We start from the raw sequence: 23,405 nt of genomic DNA, 5'->3' as shown, positions 1-23,405 counted from the left end.
AAGTAACACTAATAAAGACAAGACTGCTAAAAAAATGTCAGAGCAGTGGCTTTGATACCATGTTAGAAATACTGAATAATTGTATTGTATTTCTTGATCAAAGAATGTACATGGGTGCCTTTATATAGGAGGCATATGTGTGTAGTATAAGTAAATATGTGTGCTATATAAGTAATTTAACTGGGCCTAAAGCCCGCAATATTATACACGTTAACAATTATTATTATTATAATAATAATAATAAATAAATAAATAAAGCTTGTTAACAAAATGTAGTAAATTTAAAGGGTTATCCTACGGAATTTTTAAAAAATTAATCATAGATATTTTTAATTTTGAATGATAAATGAGGTCCTTTTTGATAAATGAATGATTTGAAATACATTGATAAACAATTTTTGGTTTTGTTTTCTTTTGTTTACACACAAACAATAATTTTTTTTTTTTCGAATGCTAATTGGAATGGAAGTTTTGTTACATAAACACTCTATAATGGCATATTGCACATTTTTAGGTGAAATGTTTTGTCATGGTTTGCTGTGTGTATGATTGGTTTAGCCTTTTTATTACTCCGTATTATTTAAAATTTTAAAAGAAAATGTATATAATTTTTAAAAAGTTACTGTTTATACATATACATACATACATATATATATATATATATATCTATATCAGACAATGTACAATTTCAAAAGAAACTATAATTTTTCTTAAACTTACTTTTATAGCAAAATAAATCAATAAAATAAAATCATACGAGGCAAACACTAAAAAGCAACAAACACGCAAGAGATCCAACCTGAAATCAGAGAATATTACTCTTTAGCATTTAGTGTAATATATCAGAGATACAATTTAGGTTTGCCTATTATTATACAACGTATATGTTTTCTTTTCAAGTCTATCATTTTTTTTATTGTGATGATACTGATGAGACATATATATATATGATTATAAAGCTCTATGTTCCGAGCTAGGACAAAGCACCTTAAGATTGGTTTTTATTTTGTTAAGGAAAGGATTGCCAATGGTTGCATTGTATATGCTATGTATCCCACAAAAGATTGGTTAGCCCATATTTTCATCAAGGTGCTTCCTTTTGCCAAATTCTAGATGATCATATTCAACCTAAACCTTATTTCAAATTATACTTCGTTATTGAGCAAAAAAAAAAAAAACAAATTGTGCGCGAATTATTGCAAGTGAATTGTATACATATTTGCACGTATTGAGAACATTTTGTGTAATTATATGTGTGGGGCTAGAGAGTTAGATAGCCCTAGCCCATTTCAAACCAGGCCCGAAGGCCCACGCCGAGGACGTACCTAGGGTCCGAGGAAGAAAGTAAGAAGCCCAGGTGCCCGAGAAACGACGCCGAGGACAACTATGTCCTTGGACAGCCGAGACCATAAAGCGGACAGGCAACACACCATCAAGGGGAATCTTCCTAAATATCCAAAGAGAAAAGAGCAAGTACCACACGTAAGCAATGGAAGCATGGTGGAGGAGCAAGTCCAGGATGAACTATCACCTCCACATTAAATACCCACAACTAATGTCCTGGCCGCATTAATGAGGAGAGGACTCCAGAACAGTGCTGTCTTGGTTGCTGCAACCCACAGGAAGAATGGGAAGGTGGCTGATGGGACAGACACTCAAATAGTGGCCTGGTTGCTCAACAAATGTAGGGCTAGGATCGATTGAGAGAGGGATATATAATGTGAGGAACCCCTCTTGAAAAGGGGGGGGGGGGGATCTGGAAAAGAGAACACTGTAGCACCATGTATTCTCCTAGAAACCCATGTATCGAATCACTAAAGAAGTAATAAAAACTGCAAGCTCCCAAGAGGAGGGCCGAGGAGCACCATTGTTCATTCTAATCCACGTTCATACTACTTAAATCCACGAGCAACCATGCATGGTCGTTGCATTTCTCACTAGGGCCCAGTTCTTGATCCCGCTCTCTACAAATTCATTGCAGGGCTATCTGGGCTTGGGTCAATTCTCTCAATACGTAGAAGTGCCCAAAACCCGGTCCCTACAATATGTGTCATTCCTTAATGCAGTTGGTATTTATGCCATTCTTCATATAGTTGCTATAAATACACAGTTCCACACCCATCGTATGTGGGGCTGACAGAGTGAAATTTTTTATAGTCATTCTTTGCCTATTGATACTAAGAGTATAGGATTTCTTATGCATTAGATCCCAAATGCCTTTTTCATACAACATTTTAGAATGTTTAAGTAAATCATCTTTATACCATGTATTAAAAGCCAAATATATTAACTTCGAACACTAATTACTTGGGATAGTTTTAACAGATTTTGGTTTCCAAAGTAACACCATTTGCAGGTACCTTACAGAATCAGAGGACATACCAAACCAATGTCACATAATCACATCTCGAAAAAAGAAAAAAAAAAAAAGGAAAAGAAAACTTAAGCGATAACACATATTTAAATATTAGACACCCCTGCTTATGTTTCAAGTAGTGCCAATTTGATTTTGTTAACCTCGGTCACAACGTCTTTGATGTCTGGTCTTTCATCTGGTGATTCTTCAGAACATCTTAAGCCTAATTCGAAGATAGATAAAAGAACAGTTTGCATACCAGTTACATCTCTTCCATCTTCAATCCTGAGTAAACTGTCATCCACGACTTCCATTTTATCTGGAAGTGATGCAATCCATTGCCTCATAGCTAGTTCTCCAACAAACATTTCATCAGTGGGTTTCTTTCTTGTGATGATCTCCAACAATATTATTCCATAACTATAAATGTCACCTTTGGTTGACACTCTCCCTTCTGAGCCATACTCTGCCAAGCTCACATTTGTCAAAGATGTCGATAAGTTAATGGTCCACATGCTTGTCAACAGGAGAGAGAATAAGTTTATAAAAACAACCATTCACACATTCATGCAAGTTTTTTATTTTATTTTTAAATCTTGTTTATTGTATCCATCCATTAGCAATATATTGATGTATATATGTAGATTTGATTTATTGAAAAAAAAATTATGATATGATCAAGATGTGTCCATTTGCTATTATCTTTATTCTAATAAAAATAAAAATACATTTGATATTATGTTCTTAGGGTTTACCTTTGTTATAGGAGTATATATGTATATATATTATTCTCTGCTTCAATTACCCAAGATAAATCTGAACACATTTACATCTCCTAGGGAGGTGGTTTAGTGGTAGGAATCCAAATAATCCATCACACATGAGAGTCTTGGAATTGTGGGTTCGACTAGTGGCAAGTCTCATTTGTTTCTAGGTGGTTTCATGCCATAATACAATACTGGGTTTAAGTGGTGTAAAAATAGCAACCATACTTGCAAGTTTTTATTTTTTATTTTTTTTTTAATTCTATAAAATATAATCACATCTTCGAGTACCTACCTATCCATTTGTGTCTTCATTTCCAATAAACATAGCAATACAATATTTTTCACAACTTTTATTTTAAGTATTGACATCACCAGATCAACCATGACCACTATATTGTTTAGTGTCAATGGCTATAAAGTTGGCTCTAATTAATATGTGGCGTAAGGCAAGCCAAACATTACCGTAGTTCTATTAACAAGTCCAATATTGAAACTCACACTAAATTATTTTATTGAACAAATTCATATTTGATTAGTGAGCATGGCTCATATAACAAATGGCCTTAATACAAATTATTTATTTACTTTCTTAAAATAATAATTTTATAGAATAAATTAACACCAGTAACCCTTACATAAGAGAGACTAACAAGTAATTAATTAATTATCCATTGAACCAGTCACACAATAGTTTAAAGTGTATGTTCATATGTATCTAATGCAATTACAAAACTAAGCTATGAACTACCAAACAAATTGTTAATATTTAAGATTGTATCTATTAAAGCTATGTACAAAATTAGCCTAGTAATTAAATATATAGACAAATGTGAATTCATGTACCTAGTGCGATGTAGCCAAGTGTACCGAGAGTTTTGGTTTGCGTTGCGTCCTTGTTTAGGGCTAAAATTTTTGCAATGCCAATGTCACTAACATGTGCAACCATGTCCTCATCCAAAAGAATATTGGAAGGCTTCAAATCACAATGCACCACAGATTCTGATTGACCACTGTGGAGATATTCCAACGCTAATGCAACATCAACCATGATGCTTACTCTTTGGACAAGATTCAAGCAGTTGTTATGAGAGTATAAGCACTTTTCAAGGCTACCATTTGACATGTATTGAAGCACCAAAGCTCTAAAATCAAGGTTGGAGCATGTACTAATAATGACTTTAACAAGATTCCTATGTCGGATTGCCCTTAACACCTTGCATTCAGTATCAAAACTTTTGAAAGCACCCTCCAATTGCAGGTTTAGAACTTTGACAGCAATGATAGTCCCATCAAACAATATCCCTTTGTACACAGAACCAAAACCTCCTGTTCCAAGCAAGTTGCTCTCACAAAAGTTGTTTGTTCCATGAGAAAGCTCTTGATATGATATCATTCTATGATCCACTGTAGGCAATGTGATAGGCAAACCTGGAATCTGCATGTTACATTGTGGATGCCTTCTTCGCATTATGACCAGTGATGCAAAGATTATAATTGATGCAATGACAGGAACAATATATTTGAGCAAAACTTGTTTCACCCTTGATCCAAGAGAAGTTGGACTTGTACAAGGTGGAACTCCAAAAATTGGATTCCCACATAGTGCTTCATTACCTAAAAATGATTCTGCGGTGAAGTTTGCAAAAGGTCCAGTGGATGGAATCTCTCCCGATAGCTTATTGAAGGACAAATTCAAATACTTGAGAAATGGAAGTGTCTCAAGAGATTTTGGAATAGCACCGGAGAGATTATTGTTTGAGAGATCCAGCTGATCCATTCCCCTCAATTGTCCAAAAGATTGTGGAATGTTTCCTTGGAATGAGTTCTTTGACAAGTTTAGATAATGTAGGCTCTCAAAAGCATCAATGATACTGGGAATATTTCCAGTAATTTGGTTACAGGATAAGTCCATGACTACAATAGTGCGCAATTTTGTCATGCTCAGAGACAAACTTCCGCTGAGGAAGTTCGATGATAAATCCAAGAATAATAGGTTTTGAAGACTCCACAAATTCAATGGGATTGATGATGTCAGTGCGTTATAACTCAGGTTGAAATTTTGCAAAAGACTGAGGTTTCCAATGCAATTCGGGATGGATTTTGAGAGACTGTTAATAGAGAGCGACAATTCTCCCAGGTTCTTTAATTGACAAAGTTGTTCTGGAATGGATCCTTCAATCAAGTTCTCGCCAAGAAACAATCTTTGCAAATTCTCCAATCCCCCCAATGTGGACGGTATGTTTCCGGTCAAACTATTACCTGACAAATCAAGTAAGTTCAAGTTTTTCAAGGAACCAATTCCCATTGGAATTTGACCCTTTATTTGGCTTCCACTTGCAACAAAGACTTTAACCGAAAGTGAAAAATTTCCAATGGCATCCGGAATTGTAATATTCAAGGGATTGAAGGATAAATATAGCCTCTCCAAAAATCTGCAATTAGTTAAAGATAAAAGGAAACTATGCTCTTGATGTCCAGGCTCCGCTGTCAGCTGATTTTTACCTAGACCAAGCCATTTTAGATTTTTTAAGTTCCCAAGATTTCTGGGTAAATGTCCTGAGAGAAAGTTATAATTAAAATCTAATATGGAGAGGCTGGAAAAATTTGAAAGATGCGATGGGATATGGCCACTAATTTTGTTCATATCAAGTTCTAGAATTTCAAGATTAGGGCAAGAGATCCTAGTATCTAATGGAAGATTTCCAGACAAGGAATTTCCAGCAAAGCCGAGCTCTTGTAGAGAGGTAATGTTGAAAATATTTTGGGGTATTGTCCCAGTGAGATCATTCATTCCCAATCCCAAAGTATTCAGATTTTGGAGACGCCATAAATCACTTGGAATGCCACCTTTCACGTTGTTGCCTCCGATGCCAAATTCTTGTAACATCAACAAGTTGCTTATGAAAGGAGGTATATTTCCAGTTAAGTTGTTAGCATCAAGATAGAGCACTTCAAGCTTTTCTAAACTCCTAAAACCTTTTGGAATACTTCCATCAAACTTATTGTATGACAGAGATAAGACAGAAAGCTCTGTACAATTATTAAACTGTGAGGTGAGCTTACCGCTGAATTCATTTTGGGAAATATACAGTCCTTGAAGATTAGGACATTGGGTGCAAAGATTCATTGGAAGGGCTCCTGAGAAGTGATTGTATGAAAGAGCAAGAGCAGTTAGAAAAGAGGAGTTAAAGATATCAAGAGGAAATGGACCAGTAAGGCTATTGTCTTCCAAAACCAACATCTCTAATGACAACATATTGCTGAGGGACAATGGAATTGTACCCATAAGATTGTTTAAACTAAGATCCAATTCGCGAAGCTTTGTTAACATGCCCAAATCTTGTGGAATGTTACCACTAAAATTGTTGCTATAAAGATATAAATATTCAAGCTTCTGGCAATTAGAAGTTTCCTCAAGCGGTGTAGATGACTAATCTCATGGGGCAGAAAACCACTGAAGCTGTTGTTTTTAAGATCAAGTGAGACTAGGAAGGAAAGGTTGGCAATATGAGGGGAAATGGTGCCATGGAGACCCACGTAGGAAAGGTTCAAGGCTGTGACTCTTTGTCTGCGTCGGCTGCAAGAGACCCCAACCCACTCACAGAAGTTTGTTGTTGTGGACCAGTTACCACCAGCAAAGACAGAATCGTTTGGGCTAAAAGTGATTTGAGATTTGAAGGCAATGAGAGCTGATTGATCCGTAAAGTTGTTGGAAGATTGGGAAAACTGAAGTATGCATGGCTGCATTAACAGAAAAGCCAACAGGAGGAAAATGTATGAACTTTCCATTAGCATAATGTGTGTGCACGAGAGAGACAGAGAAGGCTCTTTGGAATAGGATAGTCTTGCCGTTTCATTGGTACAGCTTATTAATACAAAATGATTTCGGATGTATCATATTCATGATGGGTATGCAACATGGTTATTCGACCATATGTGTGAACATAATATAAATTTTTTCCACTTTAACAGAAGTGGCATGTCCCAAAATTATAGTCCCGTCAATGTAGACGGAGAAAACAGAGGGATAAACACGAGACATCTATGGAACATGACATGGATAAATTATAGTGGTTGTAAGATTTTTTCTCGCTGAAGTTAGGCTCATCTCAATTAGAATCCGTTTTTTCTATTTTTAATTGGTAAATTTACAAACGCGCTTAAGGAGATGCCCTTTGAACAGACTGGTTGACAATCTCACTTGGAAGTTGGAATTCTACTCTATCATCATCTCACTTCCATAATTACTTTCTCACTTGCACCACAATAAATAATGTTATTCTTACGTGTGGTTATATTGACCATGAAACAAATAGTTGAATTAATTGTCCTTAAAAAAGATAACATTGGTTTTTTTGTATTGATCTATATAATTATGTGGTTGAATCTAATTGAGAAACTTAATATAAATTACCTAAGAAATTATTTTTAGGTTTAGCCCATGTTTAAAAATTGTATATTTATTGGTTGCTAAGAGCCAAATGTGGTATAGATTATGATGCACGGACATTTTATTTAGGGTGTCCTACCTATGTTGTATCAATGTTGTATTTGTGTCGTAACAGTGTCTTATTTGCTGTATCATATTATAATTTTTTAGAAATTGCTCATGTGGTTGTATTGTACCCGTACTCATACCTATGTCCGTGTCCGTGCATCCTCATAGGGTCTAGAGTTCGAATCTCCCTCTCATAGATCACAATAATAATTTATTAGTTTGAATGAGTTGGAGGCTACTTAAGGTGTATCTTCCCAACGTTAAGGCAATTTAGTTTGATGGATTTTTTTTTTCCTTGTTAAATTAATTAGGGTTTTCCCTTTTCCTAGTTGAATTAGGATTTTATTTTTCCTTTTACTAATTAAATTGTTTCCTATTTCTTGTAGAAGTAGGATTTTATTATTTCCATTTCTTAAAAGAATAAAAGAAAATATCTTACTGTAAATACTCTTTAGAAACATGTGGTGACTATTTAGTTGTTATTAATGAAATTTTATTTTCATAGTTCTAATTTTCTTTGCCTATTAATTTAGGGCTCTTGTAGACTTAGGCTTTATGGAAGGGTAGTGGCTATTGTGTTTTACCGATTTTGTTTCTAAATGCCTAAGCTACATCAGTTGGTATTAGAGCCATTGCATTAGATTCTATGGTATCTTCTTCACTTCTTTCTTGCTTGTGCCATTGTTTTATTTTCTCTTCCTTTCTTTTTTTTCTCGACACACTATTCTTATTGCTACACAACACTATTCTCTGCATGTAAATCTTTGTTTATTGTTCAACAGAATCTGAACATAGATTACATGTGAATGGTAACCGTATATATATAATATTTACATATGTACTATAGAAATAATCCAAATTTACATGAAATGATGTGGGTAATGTTTAGTGTTAAATGTGCAAAATATATCCCTCATGCTATTATACTTTGACTTATATGAGTGGTCTTAGCGAACAACACATTGCGAAGCACAATTTAATAAACAGCAAAATGATAATACCAACATCCATGCATGTAAAAAAATTTGCTAAGTGTAATAACCCAACCCAAATTTTTTGTATAATTTTCTTCGTTGGGTTAAGATAGAAATTTGAAGAAAACAATAATTTAAGATTTATCCATTTTTAGAAGCTGTCCTCTCCTTTTTTTTTTCTTTTTTTTTTGGTTTTGTTTGAGAAGACTGTCTCCTCCATTTTAAGGTGAATTATTTCCTAAAATTTTATCCCCACAAGTTTTTCTAAAGATATCTTGATGACCCTTTGGTGGCGTTTTGTAAAAATTCATGTTTTAGGATTCCTAAAAATGTTGAAAGATTCACACATTTAATTGCAAATCACACAAAGAAATCAAATACTAGGGGTATTTAGATCCCCTCTCAATGCCATTTTGTGGGAATGTGGATCCCCTTTCTAAAATGTGGGTATCCACATTTCCATCCCTGGATAAAGTTATGTTTTGTATAAAATGCTAATTTTACCCATTTTCTCTACCCTTATAAAATAAAAAAAATATCATTATTATAAATTGACAATTTAAATAATTGTTTTTGTATAATATATGTCATTTAAAAAATGTTATATTTTAGTTTTTTTTTTTTAATTTTCCATGATTTTATAGTTTACATTTTTTTTCACATAATTTATTTAGAGGAAGATTTATTTTTTATATAAAAAGACTAGATGTTGTGTTTATATAAATGGTATTTCGGAAAAATAAATAATTCTTATAAAATTCTTAGAAATAAACCAAATATAAAAATCTCATATTTTAGGATTTTTTCTTAGATTCCAAATCAAACCAAATATAGAGAAAATTGCATTCTCCGTCGTCACATTCCTAGAAATCTTTTTTCTGAATGCTAAGGATAATGCATGTGTATTCACTCATATCAAACACGACCTTTGGGTTGTTAATAAGTCACAAGGGTATTTGTATTTTCAATAGTTGGGTTATTTGAAAATTATGAAAGAAAAAGGACAAATTGGTAATTCACACAATATAATGAGTGGATCGCCGCTCATCCCTACTTTCTCCCTATGAACCCCACGTAGACCCCATTCCCCTTCGCCATCTCCAGCATTCTCTTTCGGTGGTTGCTTTCTAGCATTCTCATATGAAACCTCTAGGTCTTCTCTATGCTTGGCCATCATCAAAACAAAGGTAATTTTGATAATTCTTTGATAGGTAAGTTTTTTATTTTTTGAGGGCTTTGATAGGTAAGTTTAAATATGCATGTTTGTTAATAATGATGATCCAAGTGATATTAAGTTTTTTTTTTTTTTTTTGAGAATCAAGTGATATTAAGTTGGTAGCATTACTTGGGGTTTTGTGTGATATTTTCATGCAATTAGTTTATTGCTTAGCCATTAATTTGATTTATGGTGAGGGGGATTTGAAAACAATTTGAGGATTGGGTTTTCTTGGGCAATCTTATGGGTTTTTAATCAAGTTATAAAATACCACCGCACACTATTGTACGATAAGTTCAAGTCTCCAGAATGGAGTTTCACACACATATATACTTAATTTAGACTATAGTTGAATTTTTATCTTGTATAAAAAAAAAATTATGTTAAAGAATAGGGTTGTTGTAGCTGCCTATTTAGACTCATGTGACTGTGGCATGTCAAATGTTTGATAAATATCCTCCATGAATTATGAGGTTGCATTTACTTGACTTGAGGTTGATATGATTACTATATGCCAAGTTATGAATATAAGTATCCAATCTTGGTTATTAGTACATGTTGACTTTAAACCAGGAGTTGGTATAGTCGTTGAATTTGTGACATTGAATAATTCTAAAAAAATCATACTTTAATTGGATAATTTTATATCTTGCCAACTTGAACAACTGTGAGTGATTAGAATTTGTTGCCTTTTGCGACCCACCATTTTACATTATCACTCACAATTGCACAAATAAATAAGTTGTAAAATTGGGTGTGAAAATAATTGTCCTTAGGTGAACTCTTCGAACCTCACATTCATCATTAGTACGGGTGAGAGACACTATTACTTTACTGTATGACTTTGAGGATAATTTGGAGTGGTTGTAATTTATGTGGTTGTTGGTAAAAATTAGCTCTATAGAAGAAAGACCCTAATTATTTCTGTATCTATCAATACATGTACCACTCATATTCTCTTAAGTAACAACTTTTACATAATATGACAAACGCATAATTCTCATCACTCCTCTGGAAATTTTGGTGATTAAAAAATACAACAACCCTGAATTAGTATATATGAAACGTTGTCCTTTTTAAAAAAAATAGAAGAGCCTTTAAGTACGCCCAACGCCTTTGCGAAGAAGCTAGTGTGTGTCTATACATATATAACTCTTTTATATTTAAATATGAATTAAATAATATTTTTTTTAATTTTTAATATTATCATTATTAATTATACATTTATTTTTCTGCATCTTTTGAGATGTAAAATTAATAATTAAGTTTATGTGATAAATGAAAATAGATCTTTTACATTTTACTGTAATCCCATTCAGCCTAGAAGCATATCTGATTTTGCTATAAAGATTAGTAAACAGGTAACACAATCTATAAAAGATAGAAACTTATAAAACTAGCTGACTAAATAAAAAAATTATCTTGCTTTTCTACAATACATGTTGGGGAATTCATTAAAAAAATGTTGGGGTAGGCAAAACTAACAAATAAAACCTTTTTTTTTTTTTTTTTGCTTCTTTACACATAACGTGTAAAAAGACTTAAAAATCTAAATAAAAAGTGTTGTAGCATTGAATGGATAAGCATTGAGTGGATAACAATAAGTCACTAATTTTTATTATTTAAATATTTTGGGACAAATATATTATTTTAATTTTTTGCTAAGTGAAAAGCCCTTTATAAAGAGGACATTTTTTATTTTTTATTTTTATTTAGGGGTCTTAGGCAACTGCCTCAGTCGCCAATATGGTTCAACCCGCCTTGCCAAGTAATTGTGGAATGGAGATAATTACTTGGCAAACAAAGTTTATTGGCGATGTTAGCAAGGGCATATATAATTAATTGACAAACAAAGTTTAAAAGGTACGCATGAAATCGTAGACCTTGACTACTTAAATTGCACGACAGGAACATGGCTCTCAACAGAATATTCTGCTACTTGTTTCTAGGGGAAGAGAGATGCCGACGGCTATGGAAAAATTGGGATTGACTACAACTGATAACAAGAAGATAGCTACTGTTCTGAATTTGATAATCATCTTCGCAATCCTAGCTGGACAAGAGAGTAGTTAGTTTCGGAACATTAGGAGCAATATTTAACAAATACAAATTCTCTGTAACATTTTTTTTGTTTACAACTCTATGTTCCACTAATCACAATTTGCTATGTAACATTATAGAATACTACTGCATATCATTAATACAATGATCACTCCACAAGTATAAGTCCTTGTAGAGTGTGAGGGGATAAGGGCTGAGGTTCAAGTTTTCAAAAGGAAACTTCACACATATACACTTAGTTTAGGTTATAATAGAATTTCTATCTTTTATATAAAAAAAAATAAAAAAATTGTGTTAAAGAATAGGGTTGTTGTAGCTGCCTATTTAGACTCATGTGAGTGTTGCATGTTAAGTGTTTGATAAATATCCTCTATGAATTATGAGGTTGCATTTACTTGACTTGAGGTTGATATGATTAGTATATGTGAAGTTATAAATATGAGTATCCAATCTTGGTTGTTAGGACATGTTGACTTTAAACCAAGAGTTGGTATAATTCGTTGAATTTGTCACATTGTATAGTGGCACTCCGCCTTTATGATATTTTGTCTTGTGGGTCTGGGTTGACTTTTCTAATTTTGGAGCAGTATACTTTGTGACAGGCCTCGTCCTTAAAAGGTTCAGTGTTTGTGTTTCTAGGTTTCGAGGTACTTAATTGGCGGTGGACTCCGGGGAGGAGCTACCTTAATGCTGCCACCCTCCCTCCGAAATTTTAATTTTCTTCTTCTGTTATGGTAATTTTAGGCTATGGGTATGATCCAACAAGGAAGTAATAGGCAATTTGACAACAATTTTTTGCTTTTTCATTTTTCTTGTTCTTTTCATACTTGAATAATTCTAAAAAAAAAAAATCATACTTATTTGGGTAATTTTATAACTTGTCGACTTAAACAATTGTGAGTGATCAGAATTTGCTGCCTTTTCACTACAAAAAAAAACTGCCTTTAGCGGCGTTGTTTTTAGTGGCATTCACAAAAAAAAAATGCCACTATAGGCATATCTATAGCCGCATTCAAGGCTTTATAGTGGCGTTTTAAAACACTGAGCCTTTAGCAGTGTATCCAAGGGCCTATAACAGTGTTTTAAAATTGCCACTGTAGGTCTTGAGTCTTACAAGGGCCTATCGTGGCGTTCGGAAAGCGCCACAATAGGTACAGTTGAAGAAAAAAAATTTAAAATAGGGGACTATAGCAGCACTTGGAAACGCCATTATAGGTCCCAAAAAAAAAGAATGCTAGCCAAAAAATAAAAAATATATATATTTGAAGGACCTATAGCAACATTTGAAAATTATGAAATAAGTTGTCTTTGGATTTATTGTTAAATTTTTCCTTGCGAAATAACAGGGCAATCTCACTTGAAAGATTTTTCGTTTTTCTTTTTTTCTTGTTTTAGTCGGTAAGTTAAATTACACAATAAACCATTACAAATTTGGAAGTCTATAGATGTGTGCGTCCCAAAATTCCACTCCTATCAACGTAAACGAAAAAAAAAAAAAAAAATTGTGGTTTGCATTCAAGGAATGAATGGGGGCCAAGAAAATGGAGAAAATAGAGAGTTATCAATTCACACATCCACACTAGACAAGACTTGTAGCGTACATGACAAGTAATAATTGGATAAGTTGTTGTGAATTGGAGGTGATCATGTGATGACAAAGAAGAACAACTATTTTTCTCAGTGATTGACTAATTGAAGTAGAACGATTAAAGTCCATATTCAGTGAACCTCTATGTTTCTATAAGGATAATAGACCTACGTGGGAAGGTAATCAAGCCTATGATTCCATTAGAATATCATTTTTGACTTTATAGTAAAATCTATTTTTAGACGGTTATTTTTTTATTTATTTTTTTCATAATCAGAAAACTTGTACAGTACATGCCGAAGAAAAAGTGGCCAATTCATTGTGCAGTTGCTACAGCAGGACCCCAAACTTGTGGGGTCCACCCTTCATGCGAGGGAGAGGATGCATGTTACGAAAATATAATAGATTTTCTCGTTCGCAAGAGAGGTGATGATAGAGATGAATTTATTGTTCCTAGAGATATAGAATCTCAGTGCTTGACTAATGAAAGTAGCACGATTAACAGTCCTAGTCTTGGTGGATAGCAGGGTAGAGACCTACGTGAGCATGTAGTCAAGGCTATGTGCTTGCTTCTCGATCAAGTGTTTCCTCATAAACCCCTTTTCTAGTTTTATGAACTGCACATTTCACACTCATCATGGTGAAGTTATATTTTTCGTCCATAATTTTTCATGATTTATGAATTCTAATGCATAAAATTGTTTTTTTCCTCAAGAGGTACATGAACTATTTCTTTTCCCTTTTAAATTGATGATATATTTGTTTTTAATAAACAATTTTATGCATTCAAATTCATAAATCGTGAAAAATTATGGACGAAAAATAGAACTTCGCCATGATGAGTGTGACGTGCAGTTCAAGAGCTAAACAAAGATTAACTTCATTATATGTTCATTAAATTGATGTTTAATTCTTTTATTTAAGAATTTATTGTAACATAGAAAATTAATAGTTGATAATGATGCTTAATGGCAAAGTCATCTTATTGAGGACTATAAAGTTGTGGTTTCCAACTACATTGTGTTGGCTTTAATTTTGTGCCAAATTTGATTGTAATTTCTTCAATCATTTTCCCTGTATGTATGTGGGTTTATCTGTAAGGGATGAGTGTGAGAGATCGGTGAAGAATCAAGCTTTAAAAGTTGAATCAGTGGATTTCGCAACTGGCTTGCAAGTAGCTCACAAGAAGCAACCCACGAAAAGGCCACGTGTAGAGCACATGATTGAAAGATGAAGAGTCGTGTCAGGCTGTCAATTTCACGACTGTCTCTCGAGAAGGGCCAACCCGCGAAGGACCAACCCGCGAAAGACCCGCGAAAGTTTCTGTTTGGCAAAAAGTTGTGTTTGCTTTATCAAGTCTTTACTCACACTATATATACCCTCATTACCCACGAATTGTAATGAGTGCTTTTCAGAGAGAAAATCCTAGCAAATACACTTGAGAGTTAAAGATTGTTATACCCATAATCATCTACACATTTCTTTGTGGTTTTCCTCAAACTCCTACCTTTCCTTCTCTAAATCCTTGAGAGGTTGTTAACCCAAACACTTACTATACTCATTCTGAGTGTTAATGAGGTTTTGGTGTTGCTGGGAAGCATTGAAAGGAGTCATTCATTGGTAGATGCAATCGGGCTAAATTGCAGGATCTAGAAAACTAGAGAAGACAAAACTCCAAGAAACCTGTTGGTGGCAGGAGCTTGAAGGGCTCAAGTTCATGGGGTAGACTAGGCTTGAAGGGTCTTTTGTTATTCGTGTACTCCAAATTTATTCTCTAGTGGATCGATTTCGACTTGGAGGGTCGCGGAGAGGTTTTTCGCCGAGTTGTTTAATTTCCTCTTCAATAATACGTCTTGGTGTTATCTTGTGTTTACATCTCTCTTCTCTACTCTTTAAGCTTTCATTTTATTGTTGATGATGGATGAATGGCTTAGGGTGGTGTTATCGGTTCATTGCCCTTATTTACTCTTGTTCTGCACTTTGTCTAAGTTAGAATAAAAGTAATCTAGCTGTAATTTTTATTTGGGGGTTTGAACAAGCTCTTGGGTTTTACTACAAATCTGAGCTTTCAAGGACCAAAAAGAAAAAAACCTAAACAATCTCTTAGATAAAGTTAGACAACACATACCCAAATAGTGAAATCCCAAAATTTAAATTTTGGAGTCCAAAAATAAGCAACCAACTAACCAAAGTCTCATATTTAGGTATAGTGAAATAGTATTCACTCCTCTCATATTCATGGTAGACCTCACGATGAATTTAATAAATGGAAATGTGAGAGAATGGAGCACTATTCATTATTATCTAAGAATTCCTAAGAATTACTCGCAAACCGCACACACCAATTACTGTGCAACTTAACAAAAGACCATAACACAGGATTGTATATAGCGAATTACATAATATGACTAGATTAGTCATGTAAGTGCATACTTAAGTTTGGTGGCTGCATTTCTGGGGAAAGTGATCTACCACAATAACCACCACAGCGTTGAAGCGCTGCCTATTAACACTGCCATCCTTCACTCCCATGATCTCAAGTCTCATCATGGATCCCTGTGGGTTGCAATAGAACCCATCACTTTTCCTAAAGAGACAGGACCCGTACTTAAGAAAGACCTAAACCGGCCCATATTTAAATTTTTTGTAAAAGGAAATCTCACAAAAACTTTGAAGCTAATAAAGGTTCGACCCGTAACATTACACAATGGATCATCACTCACAGTAGATGTTTGGACTTGTCCAACCCCTCTAGGCTAGTTGAGTTTAGTCGAAGCTAGAGCTGGTTTAATTTACTAAAAAAAAAAAACTTCTATTGGAGAGGAAGTAACTTTTTTTGTTTTGGGTGGGGCGGTGTGGTATCTTGTATATTGCATTTTGAAATAGGAATTGAGTTTTTCTGACCACAACAAAATATCACAACATTTTATCAAATGTGTTAATCCTCTCCTCCATAAGTCAAGATAAAATAATATAAGTTAAGATAAAATAATATAAAGATTATTTCGAGACCCACCAAAACTGAAAACAAACTTTTTATGAAAAATGTTATAAGATTTTGTGAGATAGGGAGTGAGTCGGGAATTAGAACAAATGTTTTACATCAAAAGAAATACAATGTTGGCAACAGAGCGATAAGATCACATATTAGATTAGGTAATGTGATTACCCTAAAATGGTGGTAATATGAGATTACAACTAAGATTTATATAATGACTGAATTCCTTGAACGACCTTTCAGGGAATTCCAACTGACTTGTACTGGAAGCTGAATTGGCAAAATGCACTTATGGAAATAAGCAGGGGTCATCATTTTCATAGATGTTCCTCGAAGGAAAAAAAAAATCTTAATTCATAGATGAAAAGACATGTTTCAAGCCACATGAGCCACTATACATAATTTTTTTTTATTGATATTTTAATTCCCTTATCATTGCTCGACTTATATCTTCCACTCTCTTCGTGATATTTTTCTCCAATGTGATGCTGAAAATCAAGGCTATACATTGATCCTATTGAATTTCTTCTATTTGAATATGCAAGCTTCACAATCTAACCTTCAAACTGTGCATCCATTTCTTTCCAAAAGAAAAAACAAAAGTAGTGTGTCACAATGCAATCAGTTAATCAAAGCATCCAGATGACATCATGGCCAAGTATCACATTAACTAAGCCAAGGCTTGAGCCATTATAGAGCGATGAGATAGCTGCTGCTCATATAGCTCCCGGAAAATACGGTATTTGGCATCATGGAACTTCTTCACCTTTGGTTCTTTAGATGGATGAATGACCTGCAATATTCAAATGCATATAGTACAAATGGAATATCAATAACAGATGCCAATTCGAGAGGATACAATGCTAGCTCAGAATATTTGGGCAGAGGTGGCAATTTACCATTCATATTTCATTATTTCTTTCTCATGGGAAAAGGGTTAGCCTAAGTTGTTGCACTCTCTTTGCTTACCCTTAGCACTTCTAGTAATCTAAAATTGGGTAGTGATAAAGGCAGTCTACATAATGTTTGGAATATTATTACAAAACTTATTGACTCCACACTTATCCTTTATGGAAAAACCAAGATACAATTGTGCAAACCATCTATTATTAATCGTCTTGATACCAACCACGCAGGAAACAGAAGAAGAAAATCTATGAAAATTATAATTAAAAAAAGGGCCAACAATCCTCAATCATAGATGTGGATCCTGGACCTATGAATGGGGATCCCTGAAACTAACAAAGAAAAAAGGAAGTTTTTTTTTTTTTTTTTTTTTGGAGAAGTAATCATGTAAGTAATTTAAGTTTTTTTTTAATAGATTTAATTGAAGTAATTGAATTTAAATAGATAAAAAATACAAATAGAAATCAAACATTTTAATACAAATGGATCATGGGTGTTTAGAATAACATTTTTTTTTTCTTTTGTACATGAGGTAGTGGGTTTTTCGTGGAATGTTTGTTATTGTTAGCAAAAATTTGGGTAAGTTTAAGAATGCTAAATTACCCTTTTAACCTTTTTTTGCTTTTTTGTAGGGGAAAAAAAATTAAACTAAAGGGTATGTTATTTCAGAATTTGTGTGAGAATATTTAAGTATACAAAATAATGAAACCCAAATAGGAAATAATGTTATTAGTAGTAGTATAGAAGTATAGGTATATAGACAGATATATAAAAAACTAAATTACAAACTACACTCCTAAAATTTGAATGTTTGAATTTTACACTCTGAAATTTTAAAATTTGAATTTTGCCCCTAAATTTTTATTCAATTTGCGTCAACAATCCCTCCTCCGTATTTTCCATCAACTGCCACATTAGATTGCCACGGTATTTTGTTCATAAAAATCTTAGATTTCATTTTCAGTAATTAATTTTCCCGTGTATGACGTGGTTTCCAAACTAATGTCGTATTTATAAAGAAAATAACTACTTAAATTGCACGATTAAAGTCAAAGTCTTGTACCAATTAAATTAGACTTATTTTTCACTCTGATTGAAGGAAAGTTTCTTCACAATGAAGGTTGTACTTGTCGCCTGTCGGTTCCTAGCCACAATGATTAAAATATTAAAATTCTGAAGTTGCCAGTACTTGTATTTGTGAAAATTCTGAAGTTTGATGTGATCGGTACATATTTGTGATAATTTGATCCGTTTGAATGTCCATTCGGTGCAACTTTGTGTTATTAGGATTAAATCAATGAATTATGCTTGTGCCACATAAAGTGGCACAAGTTGTGCATAGCTCTTTAATGAACTGAACTTCTATTATATGACTTTAATCGAGATGATCTATTTTATTTTAAATTTGATCAAAATGATTTACTTCAACCTATTCGATGTTGTGATGATGCAATCTGACTTAATCATGTAGATATTTAGTTTAACTTGGTTACTTTAGAAACTTAGTCTTGTAGAATTTCTCGCTGTCTAGTTGTTAACTTGTGCATATTTCAAAAGTATTATTAAGTTCGTCGTTTTTAGACCCCATATCGTAGTTTATGAGGTCAAATAGCACTTCGAGCTAATGCAACTATCTCGAGAACAATCTCGAGGTAATATCAACGTATACATAACCATCTTGTATAACCTAAAAAGAATTAAGAAGTTAGAATTAACTTTTTGATCAAACATACTGTATAGAATACCAATGTGTTTCATTCATTCAATCTATAGTCACACTGCAGCCCTCTTAAAATTAATTAATTAATTAAAAGATGAGGGATAATCATAATTGGTAATTGGGCTAAATCAATATGTTTAGAGAGAAAAAAATTTTATATTTTTTACAACTATTGAGGTGACATAGTTTGATGGGTACTGATAAAAGTGAAGTATAATGGGCCATTGTGAAAATATTGGTGGTCTAATCAATAATATAACTTATCATGTCAAATTTTATGATAAATATTATAAAAATTATTGTGTATCTAAGTATTATTGTGACAATGAGCAATTGTACTCTAAGCATGCCCATTGATCAATGAGATTTATTTCTCATGTTCTTCTAGAAAAATGATTTATTTCTCACAATCTTTTATCAATAATCTATAATTAATTAATCTATATATCTATACATATCTAAAAGTTAAAGCGTAGCATTTATTGTTATTACACTTTTGTTGAGCCATATTATCCACTTTTTTACCCTTTTTTTTTTTAACTTTTATAAGCTGAAGTGTAGTATTTATAAGCTGAAGTATAATATTTATTGACAAAAATTTATGTTACCTGTTGCCAGGGGAAGAGAGATGCGCAGGTATGGAAAACATGGAATTGACTACAACAGATAAGATTAAGATGGTCAATTTTTGTTTTTTTATTGATAAAATTGTTGGTAAATTCAATTTTGTGATTGAATTCAATTGAGAAACCTCTTAACATACCAAGATATAACGCTCAAAAAACTGTGGGAGTAGTGGGACTCGTGGGAGTCATGCTTTGCCTATTGATATATCAAAAGAAACCTTAGTAGCTTTTTCTTAATCGTAAGATCCTAGATGCATTTGTTCATTAGCGATTTTAGAATTCTAAAACTTAATCTTCTTTATATTAAAAATTAAAAGCTTGATATAAAAAGAAAAGCTTTTGCAATTAATTTAACCCTCATCTTGTGAGTTTCTAGTTAGTTCAACTAGTAAAATTTCTTATTTTGGTCCAATGATATATATATATATATATATAAACCATCAAGAGCACCCAACATAGGTTGAAAGTGAAACTATACATCTCCTTCAAAAGAAAAAAGAAAAAAAACCCTCCTCTTATGATGCCATGGCAGACAACACTTTTTTCCCCTTTCTTTTCTTCCCCCTCCTTTTGCAATTAATGTTTGTTTTTTTCTTTTTATTTTATTTCTCAACTTCCCATTTACTAAATCAAAACCATCTACTAATAAGTATTAGTATCAAGTGTGCCAAATGCCAAACATTTGACATTTGGCACACTAGACCAAAAGACCTTTCACAACTTCTAAATGCTAAAAAATTTAGCATGGATGAATAATACCATTCCAAATTTGAAACAGTACGAACACAAATGCTAAATCAAAAAAATAATTTTTTATTATTTTTCTCTCTCCTCTCAATTATTTATTTGACTTTTTCTCTCTCATCTCACATATCTCTCTCTCCTGTCTGCCTATACCTTCCTCTCAACTCTTCTCTCTCCTCTCTCCCTATCTTAGCCTCTCTCTCTCACTCTCTTCCTCTCTCACAAGCCGCCAATCTTTGCCCACAGCCAATCTAGCCATGGTTTCTGCTTCGCTTAAAGCCACTCATCTCGCCATGGTTTCTCTTGCTCTCTATATATATGTTTCTTGACTTTAATTAGTCTTCCATTGAAATTTGGCCATAGAAAGAGAAAAGCCACAAAGTATAATGTTATCATCCTCACCTCCTATGGCTGTATCTTTTTCAAAACAGTTGAGATGACATGTGATTGGTGTTAATACATAGTGAATCTATGTAAAAGTGATATAAATCTAATCACAACTTTTCACATCACCCGTTGTGAAAAACTTGTGAAATTTGATAACTACTTGACATTACTTATTACAGAGGATTAATTTTCAATGTGTGCCATTGCATCCTAAGCTTGCATAGAGGCCAATGAGATTTATTTCCCATATTCTCTTAATTGGAAAATGTTAAAACTTAAAACTACTAATATTTTACTACAAACTAATATGACAATAAATGTGATTGGTGAACTCAATAACATAATGAATGAATATTTGAATTATTTTTTTGATTGGTAACAATCTGTTTATAAGTCTTATTTATTTACTTATTTTTGATAATTTTTTAGTTATAACAATGGGGAGGGGAGTTTTGCATCTTGAACATCTTCATTTGAAACACCAAAATGTGTTAGTTGAGTTACAAGTTTCTTAGCATCAGTTTTACCTTATATAATAAAATTTATAGTATCCATCACTTCTCTTATGTTCTATACTTTGGTGCTTGGTGTCCGGAGTGGTGTACAACAAAACAAATTCATCAATAGGGTATTGGTTTGGGCCATGTATGCACAAGAATTGATTATTATTATTATTATATTTTGCTATGGACACAACTTACCGAGACGATAAGTTGCTGGATTCTACAATTTGATGAACAGATAGAAGCTCATTAATATTTTCACTCCTTCATTTTCTACAGTTCAGTGTTGTATGTCAAAGCAAGACTTGAAGCATGGAGATCAAGTCTTGAAATTCACATGTGGAAGCTTAGCCCGCCAAAACCTGTTTTAGATTCTGTTTTAAGTTTGTTAGTTTTGGGATCTTTAATTAGCTTTGGTAGATGTTTTTTGCTTAGCGTTAGACTTGTATATATATAAGCTGTGAGTTGTGATGTAATTATACAATTTTTCATTCAATAAAATTGGAAGTTCATATCTATTGAGAGAGTTTCAAAGAGAGAGAGAGAGGGGAAGAGATTTCTAGAAAAGCACTCGGAATTGTATAAAGTGAACTCCAAAAATTGGATTCCTAGAAAGTGCTTCATTATCTAAAATTGATTTAGCCGTGTAGTTGGCAAAACGGCCACCAGATGGAATCTCACACCTAATAGTTTATTGAAGGATAAATTCAAATACTTGATATATAGAAGTGCCTCAAGAAACTTAGGTATAACATCGGAGAGATTATTGTTTGAGAGGTCCAATTGATCCAATTCTTCTACTTGTTTGAAAGATTGTGGAATGTCTAAGTTCTTTGACAAATCAAGATCACATAGGCTTTCAAATGCACCAATGATACTTGGAACATTAATTTGGTTACAAGATAAATTCCCATGTTCAATAGCATCAAATATTTTCATGTTTTGAGACAAAGATCCCCAAAGGGAATTAGATGATAAATATAAAAATATCAGATTTTCAAGGCTCCACACATTCAATGGGATTGATGATGTCAGTTCGTTATAACTTAAGAATGCATTAACAGAAGTGCTGCTACACAGGTTCTTGACTACAACTCAATAGGTCGAGAGTCACCTATCCCAACCAATCAAAAGACGCATCTCAACTAATTGAGATTCATGCAAATTGGTTTTTCAGCTTTCCATCTCAACCGTTGGATCTAGGATTTTGTGGATCTCGAGTAGAGTATATAAGCAAGCCCTAGAGCACATTTTTACATATACAAGATAGTAGTGTAGTTGTTGCATACTAAAGATCTATTGATTAAGTGAAGTTGTTGCATCCAGCTTACAATCATGTTACTAAAAGAAACCTTTGAGAGTAAATTTATACATACTCTATTTTTTCAACCCCTTCTCATTTTCTATTCTTCAATTTTTTCATCCTCTAACCAAACAAACCCTAGAGCTTCCACTAATACCACTTTTATTTTCCATCGCTTACAAACCTACCACTTAAACAAATTGTAGAACAAGTTGTGTCCTTAAACTTATTCTATTTTTTTTTTTTTTTAAATTCTCGTGGAATAAACAGTAATCTCACTTTGAAGATTTTCTATTTTTCTAATTTTAGTAAGTAATTTTACTCCCGCAACCCGTAGATATTAATCCTATGAAAAAGGAGGTGCGATTTTTTTTCCTTGAGATAAAAGGAAATGCCCATTGATTATTGACTCATGGAGGTCATTGTCTGATTGGCAATCTCACTTGGCTTATCTATAGAGTATAGATGCGCTCGTCCCAAAATTTCCACTCCCGTGAACGTAACGAAAAAAGAAAAACACAAACGCAGAGGTCAATCACACAAGACTTTCACACAACATGATTAGGAATAAATGGTGCCAAGTAAACGGAGAAAACAGAAAAGAGGAGCTATCACACGAGATTTCTAATTTTCTACCGTACATGACAAAGAAAAATGGCCTAGTAATGACGGAGAAGAATCAAACGCAGCAGACATATGGAATTTCAGAACTTGACTAGGTCCGTTTGGATACAGTTGAAAACTGAAAACTGAAAACT

General features: G+C 33.3%; 1 protein-coding gene across 1 annotated transcript; it reads right to left on the bottom strand.

The window, feature by feature from the left end:
• Positions 1-2,307: 2,307 nt before the first annotated feature.
• Positions 2,308-6,454, bottom strand: LOC112013940 (receptor kinase-like protein Xa21). The gene is made up of 2 exons (XM_065761376.1): positions 3,967-6,454; positions 2,308-2,822 (listed from the first exon to the last, which is right to left on the bottom strand). The coding sequence occupies exons 1-2, from the start codon at positions 6,452-6,454 to the stop codon at positions 2,482-2,484; spliced, it is 2,829 nt and encodes a 942-aa protein (XP_065617448.1). The 3' UTR covers positions 2,308-2,481.
• Between the last annotated feature and the right edge of the window lie 16,951 nt (positions 6,455-23,405).

This window comes from Quercus suber, unplaced genomic scaffold (assembly GCF_002906115.3).
Source record: "Quercus suber isolate HL8 unplaced genomic scaffold, Cork oak 2.0 scaffold_409, whole genome shotgun sequence".
NCBI lineage: Eukaryota > Viridiplantae > Streptophyta > Magnoliopsida > Fagales > Fagaceae > Quercus > Quercus suber.
The sequence above is the reverse complement of the archived record's forward strand: the minus strand, read 5'-3'. Positions and strand labels throughout refer to the sequence as shown.

Bases quoted from the DNA above. Each gene is read 5' to 3' on its own strand.
- LOC112013940 (XM_065761376.1), bottom strand. From the start codon at position 6,454: ATGTTAACAAAGCTTCGCGAATTGGATCTTAGTTTAAACAATCTTATG. The intron at 2,823-3,966 runs GTACATGAATTC...TGAGCTTGGCAG, and splicing joins ACTTGGCTACATCGCACTAG to AGTATGGCTCAGAAGGGAGA.